General features: G+C 40.9%; 1 protein-coding gene and 1 long non-coding RNA gene across 2 annotated transcripts in view; both read left to right on the forward strand.

The window, feature by feature from the left end:
- The window catches only part of LOC138945764 (dynein axonemal heavy chain 2-like), a 218,479-nt gene that overhangs the window by 102,491 nt on the left and 88,145 nt on the right, over positions 1 to 27,843 (forward strand). The window contains exons 39-45 of the mRNA XM_070317273.1: positions 563 to 690; positions 2,021 to 2,173; positions 12,471 to 12,596; positions 13,098 to 13,316; positions 13,692 to 13,809; positions 14,252 to 14,529; positions 15,440 to 15,598. Of these exons, the coding sequence (XP_070173374.1) occupies positions 563 to 690; positions 2,021 to 2,173; positions 12,471 to 12,596; positions 13,098 to 13,316; positions 13,692 to 13,809; positions 14,252 to 14,529; positions 15,440 to 15,598 (1,181 nt within the window). The remainder of the gene's footprint in view (positions 1 to 562; positions 691 to 2,020; positions 2,174 to 12,470; positions 12,597 to 13,097; positions 13,317 to 13,691; positions 13,810 to 14,251; positions 14,530 to 15,439; positions 15,599 to 27,843) is intronic.
- Positions 18,490 to 26,667, forward strand: LOC138945767 (uncharacterized). The gene is made up of 3 exons (XR_011449103.1): positions 18,490 to 18,735; positions 19,454 to 19,506; positions 26,532 to 26,667. It is a non-coding gene; the product is annotated as an uncharacterized lncRNA (long non-coding RNA).

The following is a 27,843-nucleotide window of genomic DNA, read 5'->3' on the forward strand; positions in this document are numbered from 1 at the left end:
ATGTTCTGTTGAATTATACCATGCAGGTTATGCTGGCAGAACGGAGCTGCCAGACAACTTGAAATCCATGTTCTGTTGAATTATACCATGCAGGTTATGCTGGCAGAACGGAGCTGCCAGACAACTTGAAATCCATGTTCTGTTGAATTATACCATGCAGGTTATGCTGGCAGAACGGAGCTGCCAGACAACTTGAAATCCATGTTCTGTTGAATTATACCATGCAGGTTATTCTGGCAGAACGGAGCTGCCAGACAACTTGAAATCCATGTTCTGTTGAATTATACCATGCAGGTTATGCTGGCAGAACGGAGCTGCCAGACAACTTGAAATCCATGTTCTGTTGAATTATACCATGCAGGTTATGCTGGCAGAACGGAGCTGCCAGACAACTTGAAATCCATGTTCTGTTGAATTATACCATGCAGGTTATGCTGGCAGAACGGAGCTGCCAGACAACTTGAAATCCATGTTCTGTTGAATTATACCATGCAGGTTATGCTGGCAGAACGGAGCTGCCAGACAACTTGAAATCCATGTTCTGTTGAATTATACCATGCAGGTTATGCTGGCAGAACGGAGCTGCCAGACAACTTGAAATCCATGTTCCGTCCTATCGCCATGGTGGTGCCAGACTGCAACCTCATCTGTGAAATCCTGCTCTTTGCCGAAGGCTTCAGCAATACAAAGGTTCGAGGCGCTCCTCCCGCCATACCTGTCTTAATGAGATACGACATCAACCAAACAAACCAAGACGTCTTTTCTTGTCCCGCTCTTCCACAGCGAAAAATCAAAAATGAAACAAAGTCCGAGAAAAGGTGATAATGCGCATAATGGCGTCAGGTTAATTAAAAACATCTGACACTTCTCTCTCGAGTAACTGACCAACAAATCCAGATCAAAGTTGGTCTCAGTGACTTTGTCATATCATCAATAGAAAATGATTAGTAATTTTGCACGTATCGGTGTCGTGTATCATTAACATAGTTGTCTGCTTTCGGAATTTACAGTCAGCAATCTTGGGTAACTTTATCTGGATGGGTGGAAATATTGATCTGAATGGTTGAAAATATTGATCTTTCAAGTTTCTTTATTACCTCCATTAAAAAAATCTACATGTCTTTCAGATGAAGTAAATAAATTGGAGAAAAAGGAAAATGATGTAGAAGTTCCCAATGCAAATTACGAGGGATATCTTTTGTCTGCAGGCAACAGTTGATACGTGTTTGTTGGGGCCTAGTAGCTCAGTAGGTAGAGCACCCGACTTGTGATCAATGGGTCACAGGTTCGAATCCGGGCTAGGACAAACACGGTTCAACTTTATTTGCAAACTCAGAGACGGTATCCATGTCTGACCCTCGTGTCACCACAGTGGCACGTAAAAGACCTCCAGCATCCTGCTAGAAGTGCATGTGGCATATTATATCTAAACACGCATACACTCAGGTAGCGCGATCTTGTTGCTGCTAGCTATCCACAAGGAGTAAGCGGCCTCAATTTTTGGCTCACGTAAGTGTAGCCTATGCGATCGTAACTTTGTCTGTCTGTGCGTGCGTGCGTATGTGCGTGCGTGCGTGCGTGTGTATGTCTGTGGTAGAAACTCTAACATTTGAAGACGTCACATTACATTGACGTCACATTATGACGTAAGAGGGTTGGACGTCACGCGAAGGAAGTACTGAAAGTCTCGGTCATTATTATTTTGAGCGGGCCGAGACTAGTTGGCAGTCGTGTCCCTGTAAGTAGGCTACATGCAGACAGACAGATCTAGATCTAGTGTCTCGCTTTCTTGCACAGTTTCACCTATGCTCTTTCTCTGTGTGTGTGTGTGTGTGTGTGTGTGTGTGTGTGTGTGTGTGTGTGTGTGTGTGTGTGTGTGTGTGTGTGTGTGTGTGTGTGTGTTACTGTTTGTCGATTTCTTACGTGAGCCTTGATGGCTTCGCCTCTTGTTCAGTAATGCAATAATAAAGTAGATGAAATGAATTGAAACAAACGGAATGACGTCATGGCGTGAGTGCAGGTGCTGGCAAAGAAGGTGTTCACGCTGTACTCGCTGGCCGTCCAGCAGCTGTCCAAGCAGGACCACTACGACTTTGCTCTCAGGGCCATCGTGTCCGTGCTGCGCTACTCCGGCAAGAAGAAACGAGCTAATCCCACCATGAGCGACCCAGAGGTAAGTTTTGTTTTGACCAAACATGACCCTGCTGTGACCCCAACATTGGACTAAGGTCCACCAAACTGAGGTCAGTTCGGAAGATCATCAAACCCGAGTAATGTGCACAGTTTCAAAACTCTAGCTCAAAAAACATCTGAGATAAACTCAATGTTAAGTTTCTTGTCTAGGGACGGCCGCCATTTTATTGTTTGGGTGTTTACAGTCTGTCCACTTTTTTTTTTAGTGCTTCCGTAAATTGATATCCTTGATATGTATATTCTTAGTGTTGAGCTAAGATCCACTGCGGGTTGGTTCTTTGCTATCTGGTCACTTACATACACGTGCTCTGGCCCCTTGTTGATGTTGTCATCATCGTTATAAAGCTGATACATCACGGAGGACTTTGCTGTGCCCATTGCATTGTATTGGCGAGTTATTGGTGAGCTGAGCTGTTTTGTGTGGTGATGACCGATTATGTATGATCACCAGTGATACATGTAGTCTGGTATTCAAGTGGTAACCTTCTTACATAGCAACCCTCTACATCCCTTTACTGGTATGCATGTACTTCATTTTAAAATCTTTGCTGGACAGAATCAAAAAACAAATGCAACAACATTCGCTTGGGACTTTCCCAACAAAGCGGCCGAAACATTCAATCAAGCTAAGTTCTCGTTACTCATTGTTTGTCTGTGCACTTTAAAGACCGTTGGCTCGATATATTTGTGAATGCATTGTTTTGTCAATAACACACGTTCCGACAACCTACCTTTCTTGGGTTTTTTATTCTGAATTTTGGAACGTTGGCAATCTCTTTGTTTTTGGATTCACTGGACGGAGTAAAGCTTCCTGTACAGCGGGCTGATTGTGAAAACGTGACTGATGTTGTGTTTGCTTGCAGTGTGATGAGGATTTCCATAACTCAATGTTTGATGTGCTTGCAGTGTGATGAGGATTTCCATAACTCAATGTTTGATGTGCTTGCAGTGTGATGAGGATTTCCATAACTCAATGTTTGATGTGCTTGCAGTGTGATGAGGATTTCCATAACTCAATGTTTGATGTGCTTGCAGTGTGATCAGGATTTCCATAACTCAATGTTTGATGTGCTTGCAGTGTGATCAGGATTTCCATAACTCAATGTTTGATGTGCTTGCAGTGTGATGAGGATTTCCATAACTCAATGTTTGATGTGCTTGCAGTGTGATGAGGATTTCCATAACTCAATGTTTGATGTGCTTGCAGTGTGATCAGGATTTCCATAACTCAATGTTTGATGTGCTTGCAGTGTGATGAGGATTTCCATAACTCAATGTTTGATGTGCTTGCAGTGTGATGAGGATTTCCATAACTCAATGTTTGATGTGCTTGCAGTGTGATGAGGATTTCCATAACTCAATGTTTGATGTGCTTGCAGTGTGATCAGGATTTCCATAACTCAATGTTTGATGTGCTTGCAGTGTGATGAGGATTTCCATAACTCAATGTTTGATGTGCTTGCAGTGTGATGAGGATTTCCATAACTCAATGTTTGATGTGCTTGCAGTGTGATGAGGATTTCCATAACTCAATGTTTGATGTGCTTGCAGTGTGATCAGGATTTCCATAACTCAATGTTTGATGTGCTTGCAGTGTGATGAGGATTTCCATAACTCAATGTTTGATGTGCTTGCAGTGTGATGAGGATTTCCATAACTCAATGTTTGATGTGCTTGCAGTGTGATGAGGATTTCCATAACTCAATGTTTGATGTGCTTGCAGTGTGATGAGGATTTCCATAACTCAATGTTTGATGTGCTTGCAGTGTGATGAGGATTTTCATAACTCAATGTTTGATGTGCTTGCAGTGTGATCAGGATTTCCATAACTCAATGTTTGATGTGCTTGCAGTGTGATCAGGATTTCCATAACTCAATGTTTGATGTGCTTGCAGTGTGATGAGGATTTCCATAACTCAATGTTTGATGTGCTTGCAGTGTGATGAGGATTTCCATAACTCAATGTTTGATGTGCTTGCAGTGTGATGAGGATTTCCATAACTCAATGTTTGATGTGCTTGCAGTGTGATCAGGATTTCCATAACTCAATGTTTGATGTGCTTGCAGTGTGATGAGGATTTCCATAACTCAATGTTTGATGTGCTTGCAGTGTGATCAGGATTTCCATAACTCAATGTTTGATGTGCTTGCAGTGTGATGAGGATTTCCATAACTCAATGTTTGATGTGCTTGCAGTGTGATCAGGATTTCCATAACTCAATGTTTGATGTGCTTGCAGTGTGATGAGGATTTCCATAACTCAATGTTTGATGTGCTTGCAGTGTGATGAGGATTTCCATAACTCAATGTTTGATGTGCTTGCAGTGTGATGAGGATTTCCATAACTCAATGTTTGATGTGCTTGCAGTGTGATCAGGATTTCCATAACTCAATGTTTGATGTGCTTGCAGTGTGATGAGGATTTCCATAACTCAATGTTTGATGTGCTTGCAGTGTGATGAGGATTTCCATAACTCAATGTTTGATGTGCTTGCAGTGTGATGAGGATTTCCATAACTCAATGTTTGATGTGCTTGCAGTGTGATGAGGATTTCCATAACTCAATGTTTGATGTGCTTGCAGTGTGATCAGGATTTCCATAACTCAATGTTTGATGTGCTTGCAGTGTGATGAGGATTTCCATAACTCAATGTTTGATGTGCTTGCAGTGTGATGAGGATTTCCATAACTCAATGTTTGATGTGCTTGCAGTGTGATGAGGATTTCCATAACTCAATGTTTGATGTGCTTGCAGTGTGATGAGGATTTCCATAACTCAATGTTTGATGTGCTTGCAGTGTGATGAGGATTTCCATAACTCAATGTTTGATGTGCTTGCAGTGTGATGAGGATTTCCATAACTCAATGTTTGATGTGCTTGCAGTGTGATGAGGATTTCCATAACTCAATGTTTGATGTGCTTGCAGTGTGATGAGGATTTCCATAACTCAATGTTTGATGTGCTTGCAGTGTGATGAGGATTTCCATAACTCAATGTTTGATGTGCTTGCAGTGTGATGAGGATTTCCATAACTCAATGTTTGATGTGCTTGCAGTGTGATCAGGATTTCCATAACTCAATGTTTGATGTGCTTGCAGTGTGATGAGGATTTCCATAACTCAATGTTTGATGTGCTTGCAGTGTGATGAGGATTTCCATAACTCAATGTTTGATGTGCTTGCAGTGTGATGAGGATTTCCATAACTCAATGTTTGATGTGCTTGCAGTGTGATGAGGATTTCCATAACTCAATGTTTGATGTGCTTGCAGTGTGATGAGGATTTCCATAACTCAATGTTTGATGTGCTTGCAGTGTGATGAGGATTTCCATAACTCAATGTTTGATGTGCTTGCAGTGTGATCAGGATTTCCATAACTCAATGTTTGATGTGCTTGCAGTGTGATGAGGATTTCCATAACTCAATGTTTGATGTGCTTGCAGTGTGATGAGGATTTCCATAACTCAATGTTTGATGTGCTTGCAGTGTGATGAGGATTTCCATAACTCAATGTTTGATGTGCTTGCAGTGTGATCAGGATTTCCATAACTCAATGTTTGATGTGCTTGCAGTGTGATGAGGATTTCCATAACTCAATGTTTGATGTGCTTGCAGTGTGATCAGGATTTCCATAACTCAATGTTTGATGTGCTTGCAGTGTGATCAGGATTTCCATAACTCAATGTTTGATGTGCTTGCAGTGTGATGAGGATTTCCATAACTCAATGTTTGATGTGCTTGCAGTGTGATGAGGATTTCCATAACTCAATGTTTGATGTGCTTGCAGTGTGATGAGGATTTCCATAACTCAATGTTTGATGTGCTTGCAGTGTGATGAGGATTTCCATAACTCAATGTTTGATGTGCTTGCAGTGTGATGAGGATTTCCATAACTCAATGTTTGATGTGCTTGCAGTGTGATGAGGATTTCCATAACTCAATGTTTGATGTGCTTGCAGTGTGATGAGGATTTCCATAACTCAATGTTTGATGTGCTTGCAGTGTGATGAGGATTTCCATAACTCAATGTTTGATGTGCTTGCAGTGTGATGAGGATTTCCATAACTCAATGTTTGATGTGCTTGCAGTGTGATGAGGATTTCCATAACTCAATGTTTGATGTGCTTGCAGTGTGATGAGGATTTCCATAACTCAATGTTTGATGTGCTTGCAGTGTGATCAGGATTTCCATAACTCAATGTTTGATGTGCTTGCAGTGTGATGAGGATTTCCATAACTCAATGTTTGATGTGCTTGCAGTGTGATGAGGATTTCCATAACTCAATGTTTGATGTGCTTGCAGTGTGATGAGGATTTCCATAACTCAATGTTTGATGTGCTTGCAGTGTGATGAGGATTTCCATAACTCAATGTTTGATGTGCTTGCAGTGTGATCAGGATTTCCATAACTCAATGTTTGATGTGCTTGCAGTGTGATGAGGATTTCCATAACTCAATGTTTGATGTGCTTGCAGTGTGATGAGGATTTCCATAACTCAATGTTTGATGTGCTTGCAGTGTGATGAGGATTTCCATAACTCAATGTTTGATGTGCTTGCAGTGTGATGAGGATTTCCATAACTCAATGTTTGATGTGCTTGCAGTGTGATGAGGATTTCCATAACTCAATGTTTGATGTGCTTGCAGTGTGATGAGGATTTCCATAACTCAATGTTTGATGTGCTTGCAGTGTGATGAGGATTTCCATAACTCAATGTTTGATGTGCTTGCAGTGTGATGAGGATTTCCATAACTCAATGTTTGATGTGCTTGCAGTGTGATGAGGATTTCCATAACTCAATGTTTGATGTGCTTGCAGTGTGATGAGGATTTCCATAACTCAATGTTTGATGTGCTTGCAGTGTGATGAGGATTTCCATAACTCAATGTTTGATGTGCTTGCAGTGTGATGAGGATTTCCATAACTCAATGTTTGATGTGCTTGCAGTGTGATGAGGATTTCCATAACTCAATGTTTGATGTGCTTGCAGTGTGATGAGGATTTCCATAACTCAATGTTTGATGTGCTTGCAGTGTGATGAGGATTTCCATAACTCAATGTTTGATGTGCTTGCAGTGTGATGAGGATTTCCATAACTCAATGTTTGATGTGCTTGCAGTGTGATCAGGATTTCCATAACTCAATGTTTGATGTGCTTGCAGTGTGATGAGGATTTCCATAACTCAATGTTTGATGTGCTTGCAGTGTGATGAGGATTTCCATAACTCAATGTTTGATGTGCTTGCAGTGTGATGAGGATTTCCATAACTCAATGTTTGATGTGCTTGCAGTGTGATCAGGATTTCCATAACTCAATGTTTGATGTGCTTGCAGTGTGATGAGGATTTCCATAACTCAATGTTTGATGTGCTTGCAGTGTGATGAGGATTTCCATAACTCAATGTTTGATGTGCTTGCAGTGTGATCAGGATTTCCATAACTCAATGTTTGATGTGCTTGCAGTGTGATGAGGATTTCCATAACTCAATGTTTGATGTGCTTGCAGTGTGATCAGGATTTCCATAACTCAATGTTTGATGTGCTTGCAGTGTGATCAGGATTTCCATAACTCAATGTTTGATGTGCTTGCAGTGTGATCAGGATTTCCATAACTCAATGTTTGATGTGCTTGCAGTGTGATGAGGATTTCCATAACTCAATGTTTGATGTGCTTGCAGTGTGATGAGGATTTCCATAACTCAATGTTTGATGTGCTTGCAGTGTGATGAGGATTTCCATAACTCAATGTTTGATGTGCTTGCAGTGTGATCAGGATTTCCATAACTCAATGTTTGATGTGCTTGCAGTGTGATCAGGATTTCCATAACTCAATGTTTGATGTGCTTGCAGTGTGATCAGGATTTCCATAACTCAATGTTTGATGTGCTTGCAGTGTGATGAGGATTTCCATAACTCAATGTTTGATGTGCTTGCAGTGTGATGAGGATTTCCATAACTCAATGTTTGATGTGCTTGCAGTGTGATGAGGATTTCCATAACTCAATGTTTGATGTGCTTGCAGTGTGATGAGGATTTCCATAACTCAATGTTTGATGTGCTTGCAGTGTGATGAGGATTTCCATAACTCAATGTTTGATGTGCTTGCAGTGTGATGAGGATTTCCATAACTCAATGTTTGATGTGCTTGCAGTGTGATCAGGATTTCCATAACTCAATGTTTGATGTGCTTGCAGTGTGATCAGGATTTCCATAACTCAATGTTTGATGTGCTTGCAGTGTGATGAGGATTTCCATAACTCAATGTTTGATGTGCTTGCAGTGTGATGAGGATTTCCATAACTCAATGTTTGATGTGCTTGCAGTGTGATGAGGATTTCCATAACTCAATGTTTGATGTGCTTGCAGTGTGATGAGGATTTCCATAACTCAATGTTTGATGTGCTTGCAGTGTGATGAGGATTTCCATAACTCAATGTTTGATGTGCTTGCAGTGTGATGAGGATTTCCATAACTCAATGTTTGATGTGCTTGCAGTGTGATGAGGATTTCCATAACTCAATGTTTGATGTGCTTGCAGTGTGATGAGGATTTCCATAACTCAATGTTTGATGTGCTTGCAGTGTGATGAGGATTTCCATAACTCAATGTTTGATGTGCTTGCAGTGTGATGAGGATTTCCATAACTCAATGTTTGATGTGCTTGCAGTGTGATGAGGATTTCCATAACTCAATGTTTGATGTGCTTGCAGTGTGATGAGGATTTCCATAACTCAATGTTTGATGTGCTTGCAGTGTGATGAGGATTTCCATAACTCAATGTTTGATGTGCTTGCAGTGTGATGAGGATTTCCATAACTCAATGTTTGATGTGCTTGCAGTGTGATGAGGATTTCCATAACTCAATGTTTGATGTGCTTGCAGTGTGATGAGGATTTCCATAACTCAATGTTTGATGTGCTTGCAGTGTGATGAGGATTTCCATAACTCAATGTTTGATGTGCTTGCAGTGTGATCAGGATTTCCATAACTCAATGTTTGATGTGCTTGCAGTGTGATGAGGATTTCCATAACTCAATGTTTGATGTGCTTGCAGTGTGATGAGGATTTCCATAACTCAATGTTTGATGTGCTTGCAGTGTGATGAGGATTTCCATAACTCAATGTTTGATGTGCTTGCAGTGTGATGAGGATTTCCATAACTCAATGTTTGATGTGCTTGCAGTGTGATGAGGATTTCCATAACTCAATGTTTGATGTGCTTGCAGTGTGATGAGGATTTCCATAACTCAATGTTTGATGTGCTTGCAGTGTGATGAGGATTTCCATAACTCAATGTTTGATGTGCTTGCAGTGTGATGAGGATTTCCATAACTCAATGTTTGATGTGCTTGCAGTGTGATGAGGATTTCCATAACTCAATGTTTGATGTGCTTGCAGTGTGATGAGGATTTCCATAACTCAATGTTTGATGTGCTTGCAGTGTGATCAGGATTTCCATAACTCAATGTTTGATGTGCTTGCAGTGTGATGAGGATTTCCATAACTCAATGTTTGATGTGCTTGCAGTGTGATGAGGATTTCCATAACTCAATGTTTGATGTGCTTGCAGTGTGATGAGGATTTCCATAACTCAATGTTTGATGTGCTTGCAGTGTGATGAGGATTTCCATAACTCAATGTTTGATGTGCTTGCAGTGTGATGAGGATTTCCATAACTCAATGTTTGATGTGCTTGCAGTGTGATGAGGATTTCCATAACTCAATGTTTGATGTGCTTGCAGTGTGATGAGGATTTCCATAACTCAATGTTTGATGTGCTTGCAGTGTGATGAGGATTTCCATAACTCAATGTTTGATGTGCTTGCAGTGTGATGAGGATTTCCATAACTCAATGTTTGATGTGCTTGCAGTGTGATGAGGATTTCCATAACTCAATGTTTGATGTGCTTGCAGTGTGATGAGGATTTCCATAACTCAATGTTTGATGTGCTTGCAGTGTGATCAGGATTTCCATAACTCAATGTTTGATGTGCTTGCAGTGTGATCAGGATTTCCATAACTCAATGTTTGATGTGCTTGCAGTGTGATCAGGATTTCCATAACTCAATGTTTGATGTGCTTGCAGTGTGATCAGGATTTCCATAACTCAATGTTTGATGTGCTTGCAGTGTGATGAGGATTTCCATAACTCAATGTTTGATGTGCTTGCAGTGTGATCAGGATTTCCATAACTCAATGTTTGATGTGCTTGCAGTGTGATGAGGATTTCCATAACTCAATGTTTGATGTGCTTGCAGTGTGATGAGGATTTCCATAACTCAATGTTTGATGTGCTTGCAGTGTGATGAGGATTTCCATAACTCAATGTTTGATGTGCTTGCAGTGTGATCAGGATTTCCATAACTCAATGTTTGATGTGCTTGCAGTGTGATCAGGATTTCCATAACTCAATGTTTGATGTGCTTGCAGTGTGATGAGGATTTCCATAACTCAATGTTTGATGTGCTTGCAGTGTGATGAGGATTTCCATAACTCAATGTTTGATGTGCTTGCAGTGTGATGAGGATTTCCATAACTCAATGTTTGATGTGCTTGCAGTGTGATGAGGATTTCCATAACTCAATGTTTGATGTGCTTGCAGTGTGATGAGGATTTCCATAACTCAATGTTTGATGTGCTTGCAGTGTGATGAGGATTTCCATAACTCAATGTTTGATGTGCTTGCAGTGTGATCAGGATTTCCATAACTCAATGTTTGATGTGCTTGCAGTGTGATGAGGATTTCCATAACTCAATGTTTGATGTGCTTGCAGTGTGATGAGGATTTCCATAACTCAATGTTTGATGTGCTTGCAGTGTGATGAGGATTTCCATAACTCAATGTTTGATGTGCTTGCAGTGTGATGAGGATTTCCATAACTCAATGTTTGATGTGCTTGCAGTGTGATGAGGATTTCCATAACTCAATGTTTGATGTGCTTGCAGTGTGATGAGGATTTCCATAACTCAATGTTTGATGTGCTTGCAGTGTGATGAGGATTTCCATAACTCAATGTTTGATGTGCTTGCAGTGTGATGAGGATTTCCATAACTCAATGTTTGATGTGCTTGCAGTGTGATCAGGATTTCCATAACTCAATGTTTGATGTGCTTGCAGTGTGATCAGGATTTCCATAACTCAATGTTTGATGTGCTTGCAGTGTGATCAGGATTTCCATAACTCAATGTTTGATGTGCTTGCAGTGTGATCAGGATTTCCATAACTCAATGTTTGATGTGCTTGCAGTGTGATGAGGATTTCCATAACTCAATGTTTGATGTGCTTGCAGTGTGATGAGGATTTCCATAACTCAATGTTTGATGTGCTTGCAGTGTGATCAGGATTTCCATAACTCAATGTTTGATGTGCTTGCAGTGTGATGAGGATTTCCATAACTCAATGTTTGATGTGCTTGCAGTGTGATGAGGATTTCCATAACTCAATGTTTGATGTGCTTGCAGTGTGATGAGGATTTCCATAACTCAATGTTTGATGTGCTTGCAGTGTGATGAGGATTTCCATAACTCAATGTTTGATGTGCTTGCAGTGTGATCAGGATTTCCATAACTCAATGTTTGATGTGCTTGCAGTGTGATCAGGATTTCCATAACTCAATGTTTGATGTGCTTGCAGTGTGATCAGGATTTCCATAACTCAATGTTTGATGTGCTTGCAGTGTGATCAGGATTTCCATAACTCAATGTTTGATGTGCTTGCAGTGTGATCAGGATTTCCATAACTCAATGTTTGATGTGCTTGCAGTGTGATCAGGATTTCCATAACTCAATGTTTGATGTGCTTGCAGTGTGATGAGGATTTCCATAACTCAATGTTTGATGTGCTTGCAGTGTGATCAGGATTTCCATAACTCAATGTTTGATGTGCTTGCAGTGTGATCAGGATTTCCATAACTCAATGTTTGATGTGCTTGCAGTGTGATCAGGATTTCCATAACTCAATGTTTGATGTGCTTGCAGTGTGATCAGGATTTCCATAACTCAATGTTTGACGTGCTTGCAATGTGACCTCGACTCTCATTACTGAATGTTTACTGTGCTTAACTGGCATAAGTGAAGACAGTGTTGTGTGTGCTTTCAATGTGACAATTACTGCCATTATTGAAGGGTTGTGTGTGCTAGTAATGTGCCCACGACTGTCATAAGTGAAGAATTGTGTGTGCTTGCAATGTGCCCACGACTGTCATGAGTGAAGTGTTGTGTGTGCTTGCAATGTGCCCACGACTGTCATAAGTGAAGATTTGTGTGCGCTTGCCAGGTGATTATGTTGTCCATGAAAGACATGAACATCCCCAAACTGGCGTCAGCCGACCTCCCGCTTTTCAACGGCATCTTGTCCGATCTCTTCCCTGGTGTGGATACGATTCCCGTCAGGTATGACAAGGTGAGAGCAAAGCCGCGTGTATAGTTTATTGACATACGCTCTTAATATTGAAGGGGTGATGTACACCTTTTGTCTACTTTGAGTTATTGGCAGTAATTTTACCCCCCGTTTGTCTTCTCCTGCTTCTTCGTACATGGGCTGAAACTCCCACGTACACTCACATTTTGTTCTATTTTGACTCTATAACTGTTGGTAGTGGCTTGTCTCCATGTTTTCATGTTAGTGGTTGTTTGTCTGCCATTTTGTCAACTACATCGAAGAAGTTATAGACCCAGGCCAAAAGGCGAATACGAAGTTAAATATCAACCAGAGGGCTCATCAAATTCTACCACTACTACTACCACAACTATTTATGCTACTATTACATGTAGTAAGGGTCACATCTGGCACAGATCCTACCCTAGTTCAAAGCGCCCAACGATACAGAGATAAAATAAAAAAACACAATTGTGCGATTAAAACTGTTTGCCTCCCCACCACCAACGTGTGAACAACGATCAGATGCAAGATGCCCTGGAGGCGGAGCTGAAGGTGCGCAAGCTGCAGGTGACGAAGATCGCCATCACCAAGATCATCCAGCTGTACGAAACCAAGCTGTCCCGTCACTCCGTCATGACTGTCGGCAACACACAGAGTGCAAAGTCCACAGGCTGGAAGGTTCTGCAGGCAGCCATAGGGCGACTCCACAGCGAGGGCGAACCTGGGTACCATCCAGTCAGGGTGAGTTGCATCTTTAATTGTAGCCTTTGAGAATCTAGATGTGTAGCTAGCAGAGTGCAAAGTCCACAGGCTGGAAGGTTCTGCAGGCAGCCATAGGGCGACTCCACAACGAGGGCGAGCCTGGGTACCATCCAGTCAGGGTGAGTTGCATCGTTAATTGTAGCCTTTGAGAATCTAGATGTGTAGCTAGCAGAGTGCAAAGTCCACAGGCTGGAAGGTTCTGCAGGCAGCCATTGGTCATTCAAGTATGAATAAAGACATTGGCTTAGTACCCAGTAAAACAAGTAACATGTAAGGCCTGGAGCTTGAGTATCTTTTCATGTTTGTAAAGGATAGCTTGGCGCATTGGGTGCACTGTTAACTATCGTGTTTCAGGACTTCCCCCTCAACCCCAAGGCTGTGTCGATGGCCGAGCTGTATGGAGAGTTTGACTTGGGCACCAATGAATGGAACGACGGCATTCTGTCCACAGTCATGAGGCAGACCTGTGCTGGTGAGTCATCGTCATTTCGTCTACTTCTTGCTTCAAATGTCTTACTGTAGGATTTATATGAAAGGGTTTGACAGTGATCCCCAAGATTGTCACATTAGATATCAACGCGGTGGGATCTGGTAGTTCAGCTGGTAGAGCACTGGATTTGTTATCTTCCGGTCACAGGTTCGAATCCAGGGCGGGACGAAAACAGGTCAGCTATTCATATGCTGACACAGGAACCATGTCCCAGCTCCCGATGGCACCACTGTGGCATGTAGGCTACAGCACCTCGGTCATTCTGCTAGAAACGCAGGGGGCTGATTGCACCTTAATACGTGGGTTGCGCAACTCTTGTTGCTGCTAGATTTCCACTTCCTGGGTGAAAGCGACCCACATTACCCAGCAAGGGAATAATAAAGAAACACAATAAAGTAAAATGTGCGTGTTTTTCTTCCCCCAGACGAGAAGCCGGACGAGAAGTGGATCATCTTTGACGGACCGGTGGACACGCTGTGGATCGAGAGCATGAACTCCGTCATGGACGACAACAAGATCCTCACGCTCATCAACGGTGAACGCATCAACATGCCCGAGCAGGTGTCGCTGCTCTTTGAGGTGGAAGACCTTTCAGTGGCCTCCCCTGCCACCGTGTCCCGCGCGGGGATGGTCTTCAACGACTACATCGACATGGGCTGGGAGCCCTATGTCAACAGCTGGCTGCAGACGTATGAAGACTCCGTGAGTAGGCCGCACACTGTAGTGTGCCTATGTTGGTCAACGTGTGTCACCAAAATAGTATGTGGGAAGAAACTAGGATTTATGTTTTCTAGGATTTATCTTTGATCCAAACTTTGTTCGATAACCCCACTGTCTATGTGAGTTTAGTCCCCTGAACAAATTGCTGAGACTAACACAAGTGTGGTTCACTCATACGAATCTGGTCCAAATGAGTGAACCAGACTTGTGCTAGTCTCATCAATTTGTTCAGGGGACTTAACTCATATAGAAAGTCGGGTTATCGAACAAATGTAGATCAAAGATAAATCATGGGTAACACAAATCCTAGGTTTTACCCACATACTCTTTTATCCCGTTCAGATGAACATGGTGTGCCTATTTGAGCGAAGAACCCAGTGTAAGTGCCATAGAGCATTTCTCATGAAATGAGCAGAGTTTTAGACGCTGTCCTCAGGGTAATCAACACGGTCGGTGTATAACTAAAGTCTAAGCGAACTGGGAAGTTTTAGTCAGACTGTTTTGTTTGTGAAGTTTCTACTAAGTTGCTTTAGTGTCGGCTGTATTTAAAATAAATGAATATATACTGGTCAGGAAGAAACCAGGATACCAACAGAAATGTTCATCAAACGACGGCCCATGATTTCTCAGGAGAGACCAGGGCAGCCATCCAACTCCGTGGGAACAAGACGTAGGGTCTGATTGATTCAAATCACAACAAATCTCATTTTCAACCAATCCGACATAGCGGCTGTGTACAACCCATTTGTGTGGCTTATAGTTTTGTTGTGTGCACCTCGATCAGCCCTGGTGAATGTTGATTTCAGATAGAGTCTGAGACTATTTCAAACCTTAGCTCATGAAATCGAGGAACCGCTTGAGGTGATCAGTGTGCTGGTTTTGGTGGTTGCAGGAGGTGAATGCGACGCTGAAGGCCCAGTTTGCCAAGTGGTTGGTGAAGATGCTGGACTTCCGCAAATCCAGTTGCAAAGAACTAGTGCCCATCGCTGAGCTCAACGGTGTGGCTTCCCTCTGCAAGCTCTTCAAGTATCTGGGCACTCCTGAAAATGGGGTGAGTTTCAAATAATCGTTCATTTGTTCTCAACTCTCTCTCTCTCTGTCTCTCTTGTCACTCTCTCTGTCTCTCTCTCTTTCTCTGTCTGTCTGTACTGTCTCTCTCTCTGTCTCCCTCTTTTCTTTAAACGTTAAAACAAGTCGCGTAAGGCGAAAATACAATATTTAGTCAAGTAGCTGTCGAACTCACAGAATGAAACTGAACGCAATGCCATTTTTCAGCAAGACCGTATACTCGTAGCATCGTCAGTCCACCGCTCATGGCAAAGGCAGTGAAATTGACAAGAAGAGCGGGGTAGTAGTTGCGCTAAGAAGGATAGCATGCTTTTCTGTACCTCTCTTTGTTTTAACTTTCTGAGCGTGTTTTTAATCCAAACATATCATATCTATATGTTTTTGGAATCAGGAACCGACAAGGAATAAGATGAAAGTGTTTTTAAATTGATTTCGACAATTTAATTTTGATAATAATTTTTATATATTTAATTTTCAGAGCTTGTTTTTAATCCGAATATAACATATTTATATGTTTTTGGAATCAGCAAATGATGGAGAATAAGATAAACGTAAATTTGGATCGTTTTATAAATTTTTATTTTTTTTTACATTTTCCCCATTTTTAATGACCAAAGTCATTAATTAATTTTTAAGCCACCAAGCTGAAATGCAATACCGAAGTCCGGGCTTCGTCGAAGATTACTTGACCAAAATTTCAACCAATTTGGTTGAAAAATGAGGGCGTGACAGTGCCGCCTCAATTTTCACGAAAAGCCGGATATGACGTCATCAAAGACATTTATCAAAAAAATGAAAAAAACGTATGGGGATTTCATACCCAGGAACTCTCATGTCAAATTTCATAAAGATCGGTCCAGTAGTTTAGTCTGAATCGCTCTACACACACACACACACACACACAGACACACACACACACACACACTCACACACGCACATACACCACGACCCTCGTTTCGATTCCCCCTAGATGTTAAAATATTTAGTCAAAACTTGACTAAATATAAAAAGAAATGATATATTGCTAATGGGATTTTCTTTGTTTATTTTCTGATCATCTTTATTTTGTTGTTATGATTTTGACTTATTCATAGAACGTAAGCTTCAATGCAATGGTCTTAACTTAAGATAGTGAAGGGTTCTTTGGTTGAAATGGAATGGTCTTAACTTAAGATAGTGAAGGGTTCTTTGGTTGAAATGGAATGGTCTTAACTTAAGATAGTGAAGGGTTCTTTGGTTGAAATGGAATGGTCTTAACTTAAGATAGTGAAGGGTTCTTTGGTTGAAATGGAATGGTCTTAACTTAAGATAGTGAAGGGTTCTTTGGTTGAAATGGAATGGTCTTAACTTAAGATAGTGAAGGGTTCTTTGGTTGAAATGGAATGGTATCCGTTCTTGCTCTTTGATAACTTTCTTTTGGAGTGCAAAGGTAAGGGTAGTTCTCTTTCGTTAAGAATGAGACGAGAAAAGCAAAGAATAAATGTAACAACAAACAAACAAAACACCCGCTTAGAGCCGAACATTCGGCTTCTGGGCACAAGGCCTTGTTATAGCAAAAGGTCACAGAGCTAAAGTTGTAGAATAGACACCAAAACGCAGAGTTACATCTGTCACCCCCGCATACCAACCAATGTTGGCCTTTCAGTCAGATGAAATACAAGTTTACAACCGGACTTGGATTAGATTCCTACTTTTAGAACAAATCTCTGCGTTTTCTCGTCTTAACATGAGATAGTGGTGCGTTATTTGCTGAAAATGGAATAGTATCCATTCTCAACTTGAGATAGTGACGGGTTCTTTTCTTAAAAGGAAATGGTATCCATTCTTAACTTGAGATAGTGATGGGTTCTTTGCTTAGAACGGAATAGTATCCATTCTTAACTTGAGATAGTGACCGGTTCTTTGCTTAAAATGGAACGGTATCCATTCTTAACTTGAGATAGTAGTGAGTTCTTTGCTTAAAATGGAATGGTATCCATTCTTAACTTGAGATAGTGATGGGTTCTTTGCTTAGAACGGAATGGTATCCATTCTTAACTTGAGATAGTGACCGGTTCTTTGCTTAATATGGAATGGTATCCATTCTTAACTTGAGATAGTAGGGAGTTCTTTGCTTAAAATGGAATGGTATCCATTCTTAACTTGATATAGTGATGAGTTCTTTGCTTAAAATTTAATGGTATCCATTCTTAACTTGAGATAGTAGTGAGTTCTTTGCTTAAAATTGAATGGTATCCATTCTTAACTTGAGATAGTGACCGGTTCTTTGCGTAAAATGGAATGGTATCCATTCTTAACTTGAGATAGTGACCGGTTCTTTGCTTAAAATGAAATGGTATCCATTCTTAATTTGAGATAGTAGTGAGTTCTTTGCTTAAAATGGAATGGTATCCATTCTTAACTTGAGATAGTGATAGTTTCTTTGTTTAAAATGGAATGGTATCCATTCTTAACTTGAGGTAGTAGTGAGTTCTTTGCTTAAAATGGAATGGTATCCATTCTTTACTTGAGATAGTGATAGGTTCTTTGCTTAAAATAGAATGGTATCCATTCTTAACTTGAGATAGTGATGAGCTCTTTGCTTAAAGGTGGTCGTCTACATTTTGACTTTTTTCCAATAATCGTATGGTTAGATTTCGCTAAAAAGTTATTTCAGATGATGAATGAACCATGGGGCAAAAAGTTACAGAAAAAAACATATATGTAAAAAAAGTTTTTATTTTTTGGGAGCGTGACTCACGCTTCCAATGTTTACTTTTCTGTTTTCTGAGACCATGTGCTTTGCCTAAAAATATCGACCAATCAAATTATTAGCGGCGCATGCGCAAAGAGTCATTTATGGTCCAAAGATGTCTGCCATCTTGCGCCAGTTACGCAAAAAGCAAACTTGTGATCGATCAGGGCGGCATAGGTCTGAATGTGTACATTTGGGGGACCAGAAACAACCCTGAGATGCAGCGAAGTTGGAATTAGGCGCCAAATTCAACCGGCAAGTGGCAAAAACACTATGATGCTCATTGAAAGTTACGTCGGGGGTGTGCTCAAAGTACTTTTGGCAAAATCGCAAGCAGGACAAAGCCCTGGGAGTTTTTCCTGTTGAAGAGCATGCTGAAACGGAATGTAAGTATAATTGTTGACATTACACCCAACCTTTAGCTTTACTTTGATCTTCCATTAACTTTACTTGTATATTTGAATTCAAACCTAGTTATTACGTTTCACAGTTCTGAAACAAAGCTTGTACGTACATGATTACCATTTCACTGTAGGCTGAAAGGGCGCGTCCGAACATTTCATACTCAAAGGCGGTTTGAAATCTTAAACCGGGCTTACTTTTAGATCTGGTTTTTACATTATGTATTCCTCCACACTTTTTCCTTTTCTCAGCTAGTGTCGTGTCGTGGTGTGTGTCGTGGGAAAGGGAGGGGGGAGTTGCATTTTCAGTGGCCGATTCTACTTCGGACAGATCATAGATCTATACAGACGGTATCGCTAACTCGTCATCTATGGACAGATCAAGCTCATCCAGATGAATAGAACTAAAATGTCAAATTTTTTTTAGAATCTTATAGATCTGTTCTTAGTTTTTACGGTATGGCTTCAGCTACATTCAATCTGCGTGTGCCTTACACGAACGACTGTTGAAAAAAAAAATTCTCTTCAGAGATTCATGATACTATTCAGTTTTAACCACCACGTTTTTACATTAAATGATAAGGTGAGGTGCATCTTCACGCAGTCGCGCGCGCGCGTGTGTGTGTGTGTAGGGGGTGGGGGGGATATGTCTGTCTGTGCCCTCTGACTTCAACATATTCAACAGTAACGTTGCACATTGCAGATATCTGTGCGCCAGGAATGTGGACAAGGAAGCCGCAGTTTGAGCAAGCAACGGTAAGCTATTTTATTCGAAAGCTGTTTTATTCGATTACAGCGAGTCCGTTTCTAAGCAAGCTTTTATGATGTTCCTGTACACAACCTTCATCGATGCTACAGGGATACTGTTTCAAGTTTTTAACATTGAAACTGTGTGTGTGAGTGTGTATACGTGTACGTGTGTGTGTGTGTGGGTGGGAGAGAGAGAGAAAGACAGAGAGAGAGAGAGAGAGAGAGAGAGAGAGAGAGAGAAAGAGAGACTGTCTGTGTGTGTTCGCTCTGAAAAAACGAGAACACACAAAAATAAACATCGTATTTGGTCAAGGTATCAGAAATATTTAGTATAATAGCTAATAGTGAAGGGTAACATTTTTTTTTCTCATAGCCTTTATTCATCAAGCTGACAGTGACAACATAATAAGGGAACACAGACAAATAAAATAACATATCCACAATTACTATAACAACAAATGCAAGCGGATCAATAGTTGCAACAAACTTCAGGCTAAATAACATCAAAAAGAAAGGACCAGGGGAAAAAGAGAGATCACACGTATCTAAGAAAACAGCGGTAACCATTTGTATGTCCGAATGTATCATTAAAACCACGATATCCACATCTTGCCTGTTCTAAGTGTCATGCAATCATGAGTAGCAAGTGGTGTAAAAATTGAGAGACACAGAAAGGCACAGTCGTTCCCATGAAAACTTTTGGCTCACCATCTCAGATTTAGACAAGATTGTACATGAACAAAGACTTAGATTCGACAACCTGGCTGCTTCATGCGCAAAGTGATAATTTATTTTGATGTGTTATCATCAAAGATTCCTGCTTGTGTTCGTTCACAAATCAGTCAATAAAAAACAATCACAAACTGCACCCAGGCTGATTAGTTGATGTGTTTAGCGATGGTCTTTTCAGGCCTGGTCTGTTCTGAGACTGTAAATCGAATAGTTTACTCGGGAAGGACTGAACCTTTCACATCAATATTCAACAAAAACCAACAAAACGTCTGAATAACACATACGAGAAGGGGGGAAAAATTAATGTGTGTGCTTTTGTTATCAGGGGAGGGAACCATCTAATCCGAGCAAAATTACCTCCCTTGATTTGTCTTACGTGATACATGTGCAAAGTGAATAAAAAGTGCATCAGTCACAAACAAATACAACTATTTAGCAGGATCAATTAGTACACTTGATGCATATATGAATGTTGATCTATTCAGAATAATAAATAATGTCCCGGCTGATACTCCCTGCTAAATTATTAGCAGATTATCATCGATATTTGTGTTTCCTATGCACAGCGTTTGTTTTTCGGTTGTTGTTTTGGTTCATGTAACGTTTCAGGCGTATTCTCAAGACATTTAGAGAACTGTTATGGAAGCCTGAAGATCAAAGACAAAAATGTATTTACTGTAAAATGCAAAAAAAAAGAAAACGGGTTTTCCAATAGCTCCTGCCATTCTGATTGTGGACTTTAGCATGCATAGCCGTGTCAGAAGACAACAAATATACATGCAGCCCGATTACTTGAAATGTGGCATCGGTATTAAGTGTGTGTGTGTGTGTGTGTGTGTGTGTGTGTTTTGATGCAGCTGCAGAAGTAAAGAAGCTAATGTCTTACAATATTTTCAGAAATGATCGCTCTTAGTCTAGGTTTTACTACAGAACTGAAGGAGCAATGGTTGAGAGTGAGGGGGTAGGTATGCAATATACAAGTGGGTAGATTTGTGAACCATCTGTGTGCCCGCTAGGTGGAAGGCGTCCATGGCATCCATGTAAGAATACATCGCTGCTCTGCCGATTCAGGATGAAGTCATAAGTGTCCAAGCCATTGTCCTGCAAGAAAAAACACGTCATTTTTAGTCCATATATATATGCATTTCCGTGACTAAGCTTTGGTTTAATCATCGGCCTGATAATGATGACCTAGAAGCAATAGATTTGTTATCAAAAAAGATTGAAAAAAAAAGTAAATTAATTCTTTCCTTCTCCTTGTATTTATCAATGTGTTTATTCTTTTCTTCTTTTTTTTTCTTGGGTGGGAAGGGGGGGGGGGTGGTGGAGGTTGGGAGGGGGGGTGTGTGTGTTGCAATTAGTTGTTTTCAAACACTTCGGACAGACACTGATGCGCCGGAGACATAGAATTTTTCGGGGATGCATAATCTTGCGATCAGATGTGCAAGATGGTGATTGTTCTACACTACTCGTCATAAAAAAAACTTTACAGATGCGTTTGAGGGCAGATCTTTATGATGAGGCCGTTTATCGTAAAACCAATTATATGACTGGAAAGGCCTTTTATGCCCCTAACTTATTCAGAAAACAGATTGAGTTTACATGACGTAGTGTCGATACAGTGAAGCCTACAACACAAACACACCCCAAAATCAAATTCGCAAAATCAAGGTTCCCGCGTTAAAATTGACAACGAATCAGAACTGCTAAAACAAAACATGTTTAGCATGTTCTTAGACAAAACAATCAAATTTGCATCCAAAGTAAGTCATGGACGCTATGGCATGCTGAGCGGTGTAGGTGTCAATCCTCTCAGCAGGCATAAAAGGCAGTTTTTAAAGCCGCTTTAGCGGGTAATGAGACAAAGAAATGGTACAAATCACGGTAAACATTTTTACAAATCACGTTTTTGCGCCCGATATTTTCTTGTCAACTCCAAAGTCAAGGGACGAATACGAAATCCCTTGACCTTTGGGGTAGCGCGACTCTGTTACTGTTAATTTTAAGATTTTTATTTTTAATTTTTATTTTCATTACTCGGAGGTCCCATCGTTGGGAAATTCCGGTCGCTTCCTCCCAGTGGAAAGCTAGCAGTGACAGAGTCGCACTACCCCAAAGTCAAGGGATCTATTAGTCCCCTTTCGCCGTTATCCCAATTCGCCCCCATCCCATTTTGGCGACATTTCTTAGGCCAAGTGTCATTTTACCACCATATCATGTACCATTAGCTCCACATCCCATTTTGGCGCAATCCCGTTTCGCCGTTAGCCCATTTTGCCCCCATCCCATTTTCGCGACATTTTAATGGCCAAGTGTCATTTTACCACCATTAGCTCCACATCCCCTTTTGGCGCAATCCCGTTTCGCCGTTATCCCATTTTGCCCCCATCCCATTTTCGCGACATTTCACAGGCCAAGTGTCATTTTACCACCGTGTCATATCACTAGCGCCACATTCCATTTTGTCGCCATGCCGTTTTGCCGTCATCCCATTTCGCCGCCATCCCTATTTCGTGACATTTTGGATTGTGGCAAAAATGGGATTTGGCGTAAACGGAATGTCTTCCTTTTTTTTATAAGGGGCTTATTGTCCGTCAGGTCTTAATTGCCTATATTGGACATGAATTGGTTTATACGATTCGAGTTTTTACGCCCTCACGGCTTTTGATGTATGCGTGTTTAGGTGGTATCAGCCATCTGCACTTATGGTAGAATGACCAAGATCTTTAACGTGCCATTGTGGTGACACGGGGGTGGGAGATGGATACCGTCTCTGGGTCTGCACATAAAGTTGACCCGTGTCCGTCCCGGCCCGGATTCGACCCAGCGACCTTTCGATCACAAGTCTAGTGCTCTACCACCTGAGCTACCCGGGCCCCATGTCTTCCTAGTTGAATAACGCAGTATAGTAGTATAGTGAGGCTTGGCAAGAAGAATAAATAAACAAGAAGGGCAAAGCCCATACGACTCACATGCTTGACCTTGACCTTTACATGACCTTGACCTTCAGGGTCAAGGTCAAATAACTAAACCTAGCAATGACATCATACACTAAGAACTTTACACATTTTTCCTACCAAAATACATGTGATCTTGACCCAAGGTCAAGGTCATCCAAGGTCATGCAACACAAAGCTGTTAATTCAAGACATAGGAAGTACAATGGTGCTTATTGGCCCTTTCTACCATGAGATATGGTCACTTTTAGTGGTTCACTACCTTATTTTGGTCACATTTCATAAGGGTCAAAGTGACCTTGACCTTGATCATATGTGACCAAATGTGTCTCATGATGAAAGCATAACATGTGCCCCACATAATTTTTAAGTTTGAAACAGTTATCTTCCATAGTTCAGGGTCAAGGTCACTTCAAAATATGTATGCAATCCAACTTTGAAGAGCTCCTGTGACCTTGACCTTGAAGCAAGGTAAACCAAACTGGTATCAAAAGATGGGGCTTACTTTGCCCTATATCTATATATATATACGACTAGTGTCTGTCTGTCTGTCTGTCTGTCTGTCTGTCTGTCTGTTCGCGATGCACGGTCAAAGTTCTCGGTGGATCTTTTTCAAATGTGGACACCGTATTCAGCTACACCCCGGACACAACCTCATCGATGAGATATTTCAACACGTGTTCTCAGCGCGCAGCGCTGTGCGCGCTGAACCAATTTTTTGTTTGTTTCTTTTTGTTGTTGTCGGGATCCACTACCAGTAACTCTTCCTTATCTTCTCCAGTGTTTTCAGCCGCGATTATCTCCCTTCCTCCGTGTGGCGTCAATCCATATTCCCGTTACTACGTTACTATTTTCAGAAGGTCACTGCACGTTACTATTTTTAGAAGGTCTCCAGTGTTTTGCGCGTTTATCTCCTTTCCTTCGTGCGCAGCCTGGTATTCGGCTCTACTTCTTCCCGGCGAAGCCGGTACCCGGCGAAGCGGGTAATTATCTAGTATCATATATAGGTGAGGTATTCAATCTCAAAAACTTCAGAGAAAATGGGAAAAATGGGAAAAATAGCTGTTTTTTTGGCAACATTTATGGCCCCTGCGACCTTGACCTTGAAGCAAGGTCAAGATGCTATGTATGTTTTTTGGGGCCTTGTCATCATACACCATCTTGCCAAATTTGGTACTGATAGACTGAATAGTGTCCAAGAAATATCCAACGTTAAAGTTTTCCGGACGGACGGACGACTCGGGTGAGTACATAGACTCACTTTTGCTTCGCATGTGAGTCAAAAATGGGATGGCGGCCAAATGGGATGGTGTCAAAATGGGATGTCGCGCTATTGTTATGACACGGTAGTAAAATGACGCTTGGCTTGTGAAATGTCGCGACAATGGGATGGGGGCGAAATGGAATGCGGTGAAACGGCATGGCGGCCAAATGGGATATGGTGTCAAAATGGGATGTCGCGCTATTGTTATGACATGTTTGTAAAATGACGCTTGGCTTGTGAAATGTCGCAAAAATGGGATGGGGCAAAAAATGGGACGGTGGCAAAATGGGATTGCACCAACATGGGATGTGGAACTAAAACCACCCCCACCACTCAGCGTAGAGGCTCTAAACAAGAAAAATTAATAAAAATAAAAGGCATGCATTACTTTGTGGAATGCGATATTTTTACATTTTTACATTTTTACAAATCGCTGTTTTAGGTTCGACGTGATTTGTAAAATGTTTTTACATTTTTACAAACCACGGGTTAACAGTAACTCGCTAACGCATTGCCTTCAAACTTTCGGAGAGTTGTGCTAACACATGTTGTAAAGTACTTTCGGAATTTCAAGTAATTTAAGACATTAGGTCTGCTGTTATTTGTCATGTCAGAAACAGTTCTTAAATTGACGATAGGTTTTTGCTGAATCATTGAACAAATTTTATTTGTTGAAATCTTCAAGAACAGTGACAGATGCGCCACATACTCAAATTTCATGTACATATTTTATCAGACATGGGTGGTATGAGGATTTCAACGCGAAAGTAGTTTTTTTAAGAAGTTGACTCATTCAGAGCGCTGAGCGCAAATGTCGGCCTACGCATAGCAAAGCTCCCTGCCAACACGCTTAACTGATCAATGGGTCTTGAAAAAGCATTTTCCAAAAATGTGTGTGTGCGTTTAAACAAGTGCACTTTGAACAGCCATTGGTGAAACTGTATTAAATTTAAGGGTAAATTGAAGCTTTCATTTTTCTAAATGCATGCTAATTCTAAAAAAAATTCTGTTCAATCGGACAGGGTACATCTTTATTTTTAAAACTCTTTCTGGGATGTCGCATAACAGCAGAACTAATACCTCATATGACTTGAGATTTTGTGTGTACTTTACGACATGTGTTAACACAAATCTCCGAAAGTTTGAAGGCAATGCGTTTGCGAGTTACTCAAATGTACCATTCTTTGTCTTATTACCCGCTAAAATGGCTTCAAAACTGCCTTTTATGCCTGCTGAGAGTATTGACACCTACACCGCTCAGCATGCCATAGCGTCCATGTTAGACAAGATATGTGAACAACACATACTGATTTGGATGCAGATTTGATTGTGTGAGCAAGAGTGACCCTGTTTTTTTATTTTTTTATTATCTCAAATTGAAGAACAACTCATTTTTTGCCCACACAAATTGATTTGTTTCAGCTGTTGTGCCTAGCAGTGTTGTTTTGCCATTTTGAAGAAGACTGGGTGACAGGGTGACCCCCCAAAAATGCAACCCTCAAAAATGCTACTAACTTCTACATCTGTTGACCGAATCACTTTATATTTGGGTGACATAAACTTCAGCTACCGTGACACTTTCACAAAGGGGCAATTTTGTAGATCAAATGGTCAGACTTTTGTGCTATTTCAAAAAAAAAAGTTACCAAGATGTGGAAGGGTCATGCATAGGCTTAAGTTTATGTCCCCCAAATATAAAGTGATTTGGTCAACAGATGTAGAAGTTATTAACATTTTTGAGGGTTGCATTTTTTTAAGGTCAACCTGTATTTGCCAAAAAATCAGCCTGACTGGGCCATTTCTACTTTAGTATTACGAAGTGAATTTCCAGGATGTTGTTATAACATTTAAAGATTAATAACTGAAACAGGACACATTTCTAAAGATTTCATATAACGATTATCCGCCCTATCCTGACACGCCCATCACTTTTCAGGTTGTTGTTTTTTCATCATAATTTTCATGCATAATTACGGCACATCATAGTTGAGTCATGCACAACTTATGGCGATTAACAGCAGTGTGCTAACAGTTTTGAAACTGTTTCAGATTTTTAAATACTATTTTTGTAATTACAGGTCTTTGACGGGTGGTTATCAACCTCCCTTTACCTATCTTGGTAGTGGTGACACACACACCTGGAAGGACATGTGGCTGCACTTGAAGTAGGCTCCTCTGGGAAGGATCCTCTGCAGGCCATGCCCAAAACCGGGGATGGGAGCCGCTCAGCAATGGACAGGACCAGCTAGCTCCCCCGCGGTCATCTCGTTAATCATGTTCTGACCAACACAGTTAAAAGTCCTATTGTCATGAAATAATGTGATGCATTCAAATTTTTATCCATTTTATCTGTTTTAGTAGATGTAGTATTATGAAACCAGCGGCATATAGATATAATTATAAGCCATGCGCACTTGACCGGCATTCATGAAACTTTGTGGAATTATCATCCCATATCTCAGGCCAATGTACACCAAATTTGAAGTAAGTTGCATAAGTAATTCATGAGTTATCAGCATTTTAATGGGTGGCATGTTTTTTTAATTTTGTTTTGTTGGGGGGGGGGGGGGGGGGGTTACTTTGTACATGTTTGTGTGTGTGTGCTTTATGCATTCAGATGTATACATATGTAAGAGTTAATGCATTAAATAAGTTGGTATATAATTAAAATTCTGTTGTTAATAAATTGTGTCTCGACTGATTGATGGGATTGTCGATTTTGTAAGTATCCTTTTAAACAGCAAACGGAAGTATAGTGTGTCACCACCGCCCCGCCCCCCTCTCTCTCTCTCTCTCTCTCTCTCTCTCTCTCTCTCTCTCTCTCTCTCTCTCTCTCTCATATGCACACACACGCATTTACAATATACAGCCCATACTTGAATAACTGAGATTAACATAAGCACTCAAGCAATAACAGAGAGAAGAAATCTTCAAACCATTACATTTGTAACTACACAAACTCACTGTAAGACTAAGAGACTGGATCTTTCTTCCCGATAACTCTTGGCGGCAGCTTCTTGAGTTGCTGTCCGCATGCGGACTCTCTGTGTCCTTGATTCCCTTTAACGTCCCCGATTGCGCTGACAAACAATGTAACACTGCTGGCCCTGCCCTGCCTCTTCTGACCGGTGGAGACGATGTTTAGCTCAGAGTTGAGACATGAGATAAGCGTACTTTGTTCGACCTGAGTATCGAAATGGACAGCTTTTGCAGAAAAAAAAGAAACAACAAAACAAAACTGTTAAAAGACATGAACAGACGGTTATATTTGACGGACATGAATCATAAGTGAATAAAATACGTGGCTTATACCTACCATGCAATACAGTACAGTGTTAGTTTATTTATGCCATAAGGGGCAAATGTATAATGAGTTACACGTTTGGCATT

This window comes from Littorina saxatilis, linkage group LG13, assembly GCF_037325665.1.
Source record: "Littorina saxatilis isolate snail1 linkage group LG13, US_GU_Lsax_2.0, whole genome shotgun sequence".
NCBI lineage: Eukaryota > Metazoa > Mollusca > Gastropoda > Littorinimorpha > Littorinidae > Littorina > Littorina saxatilis.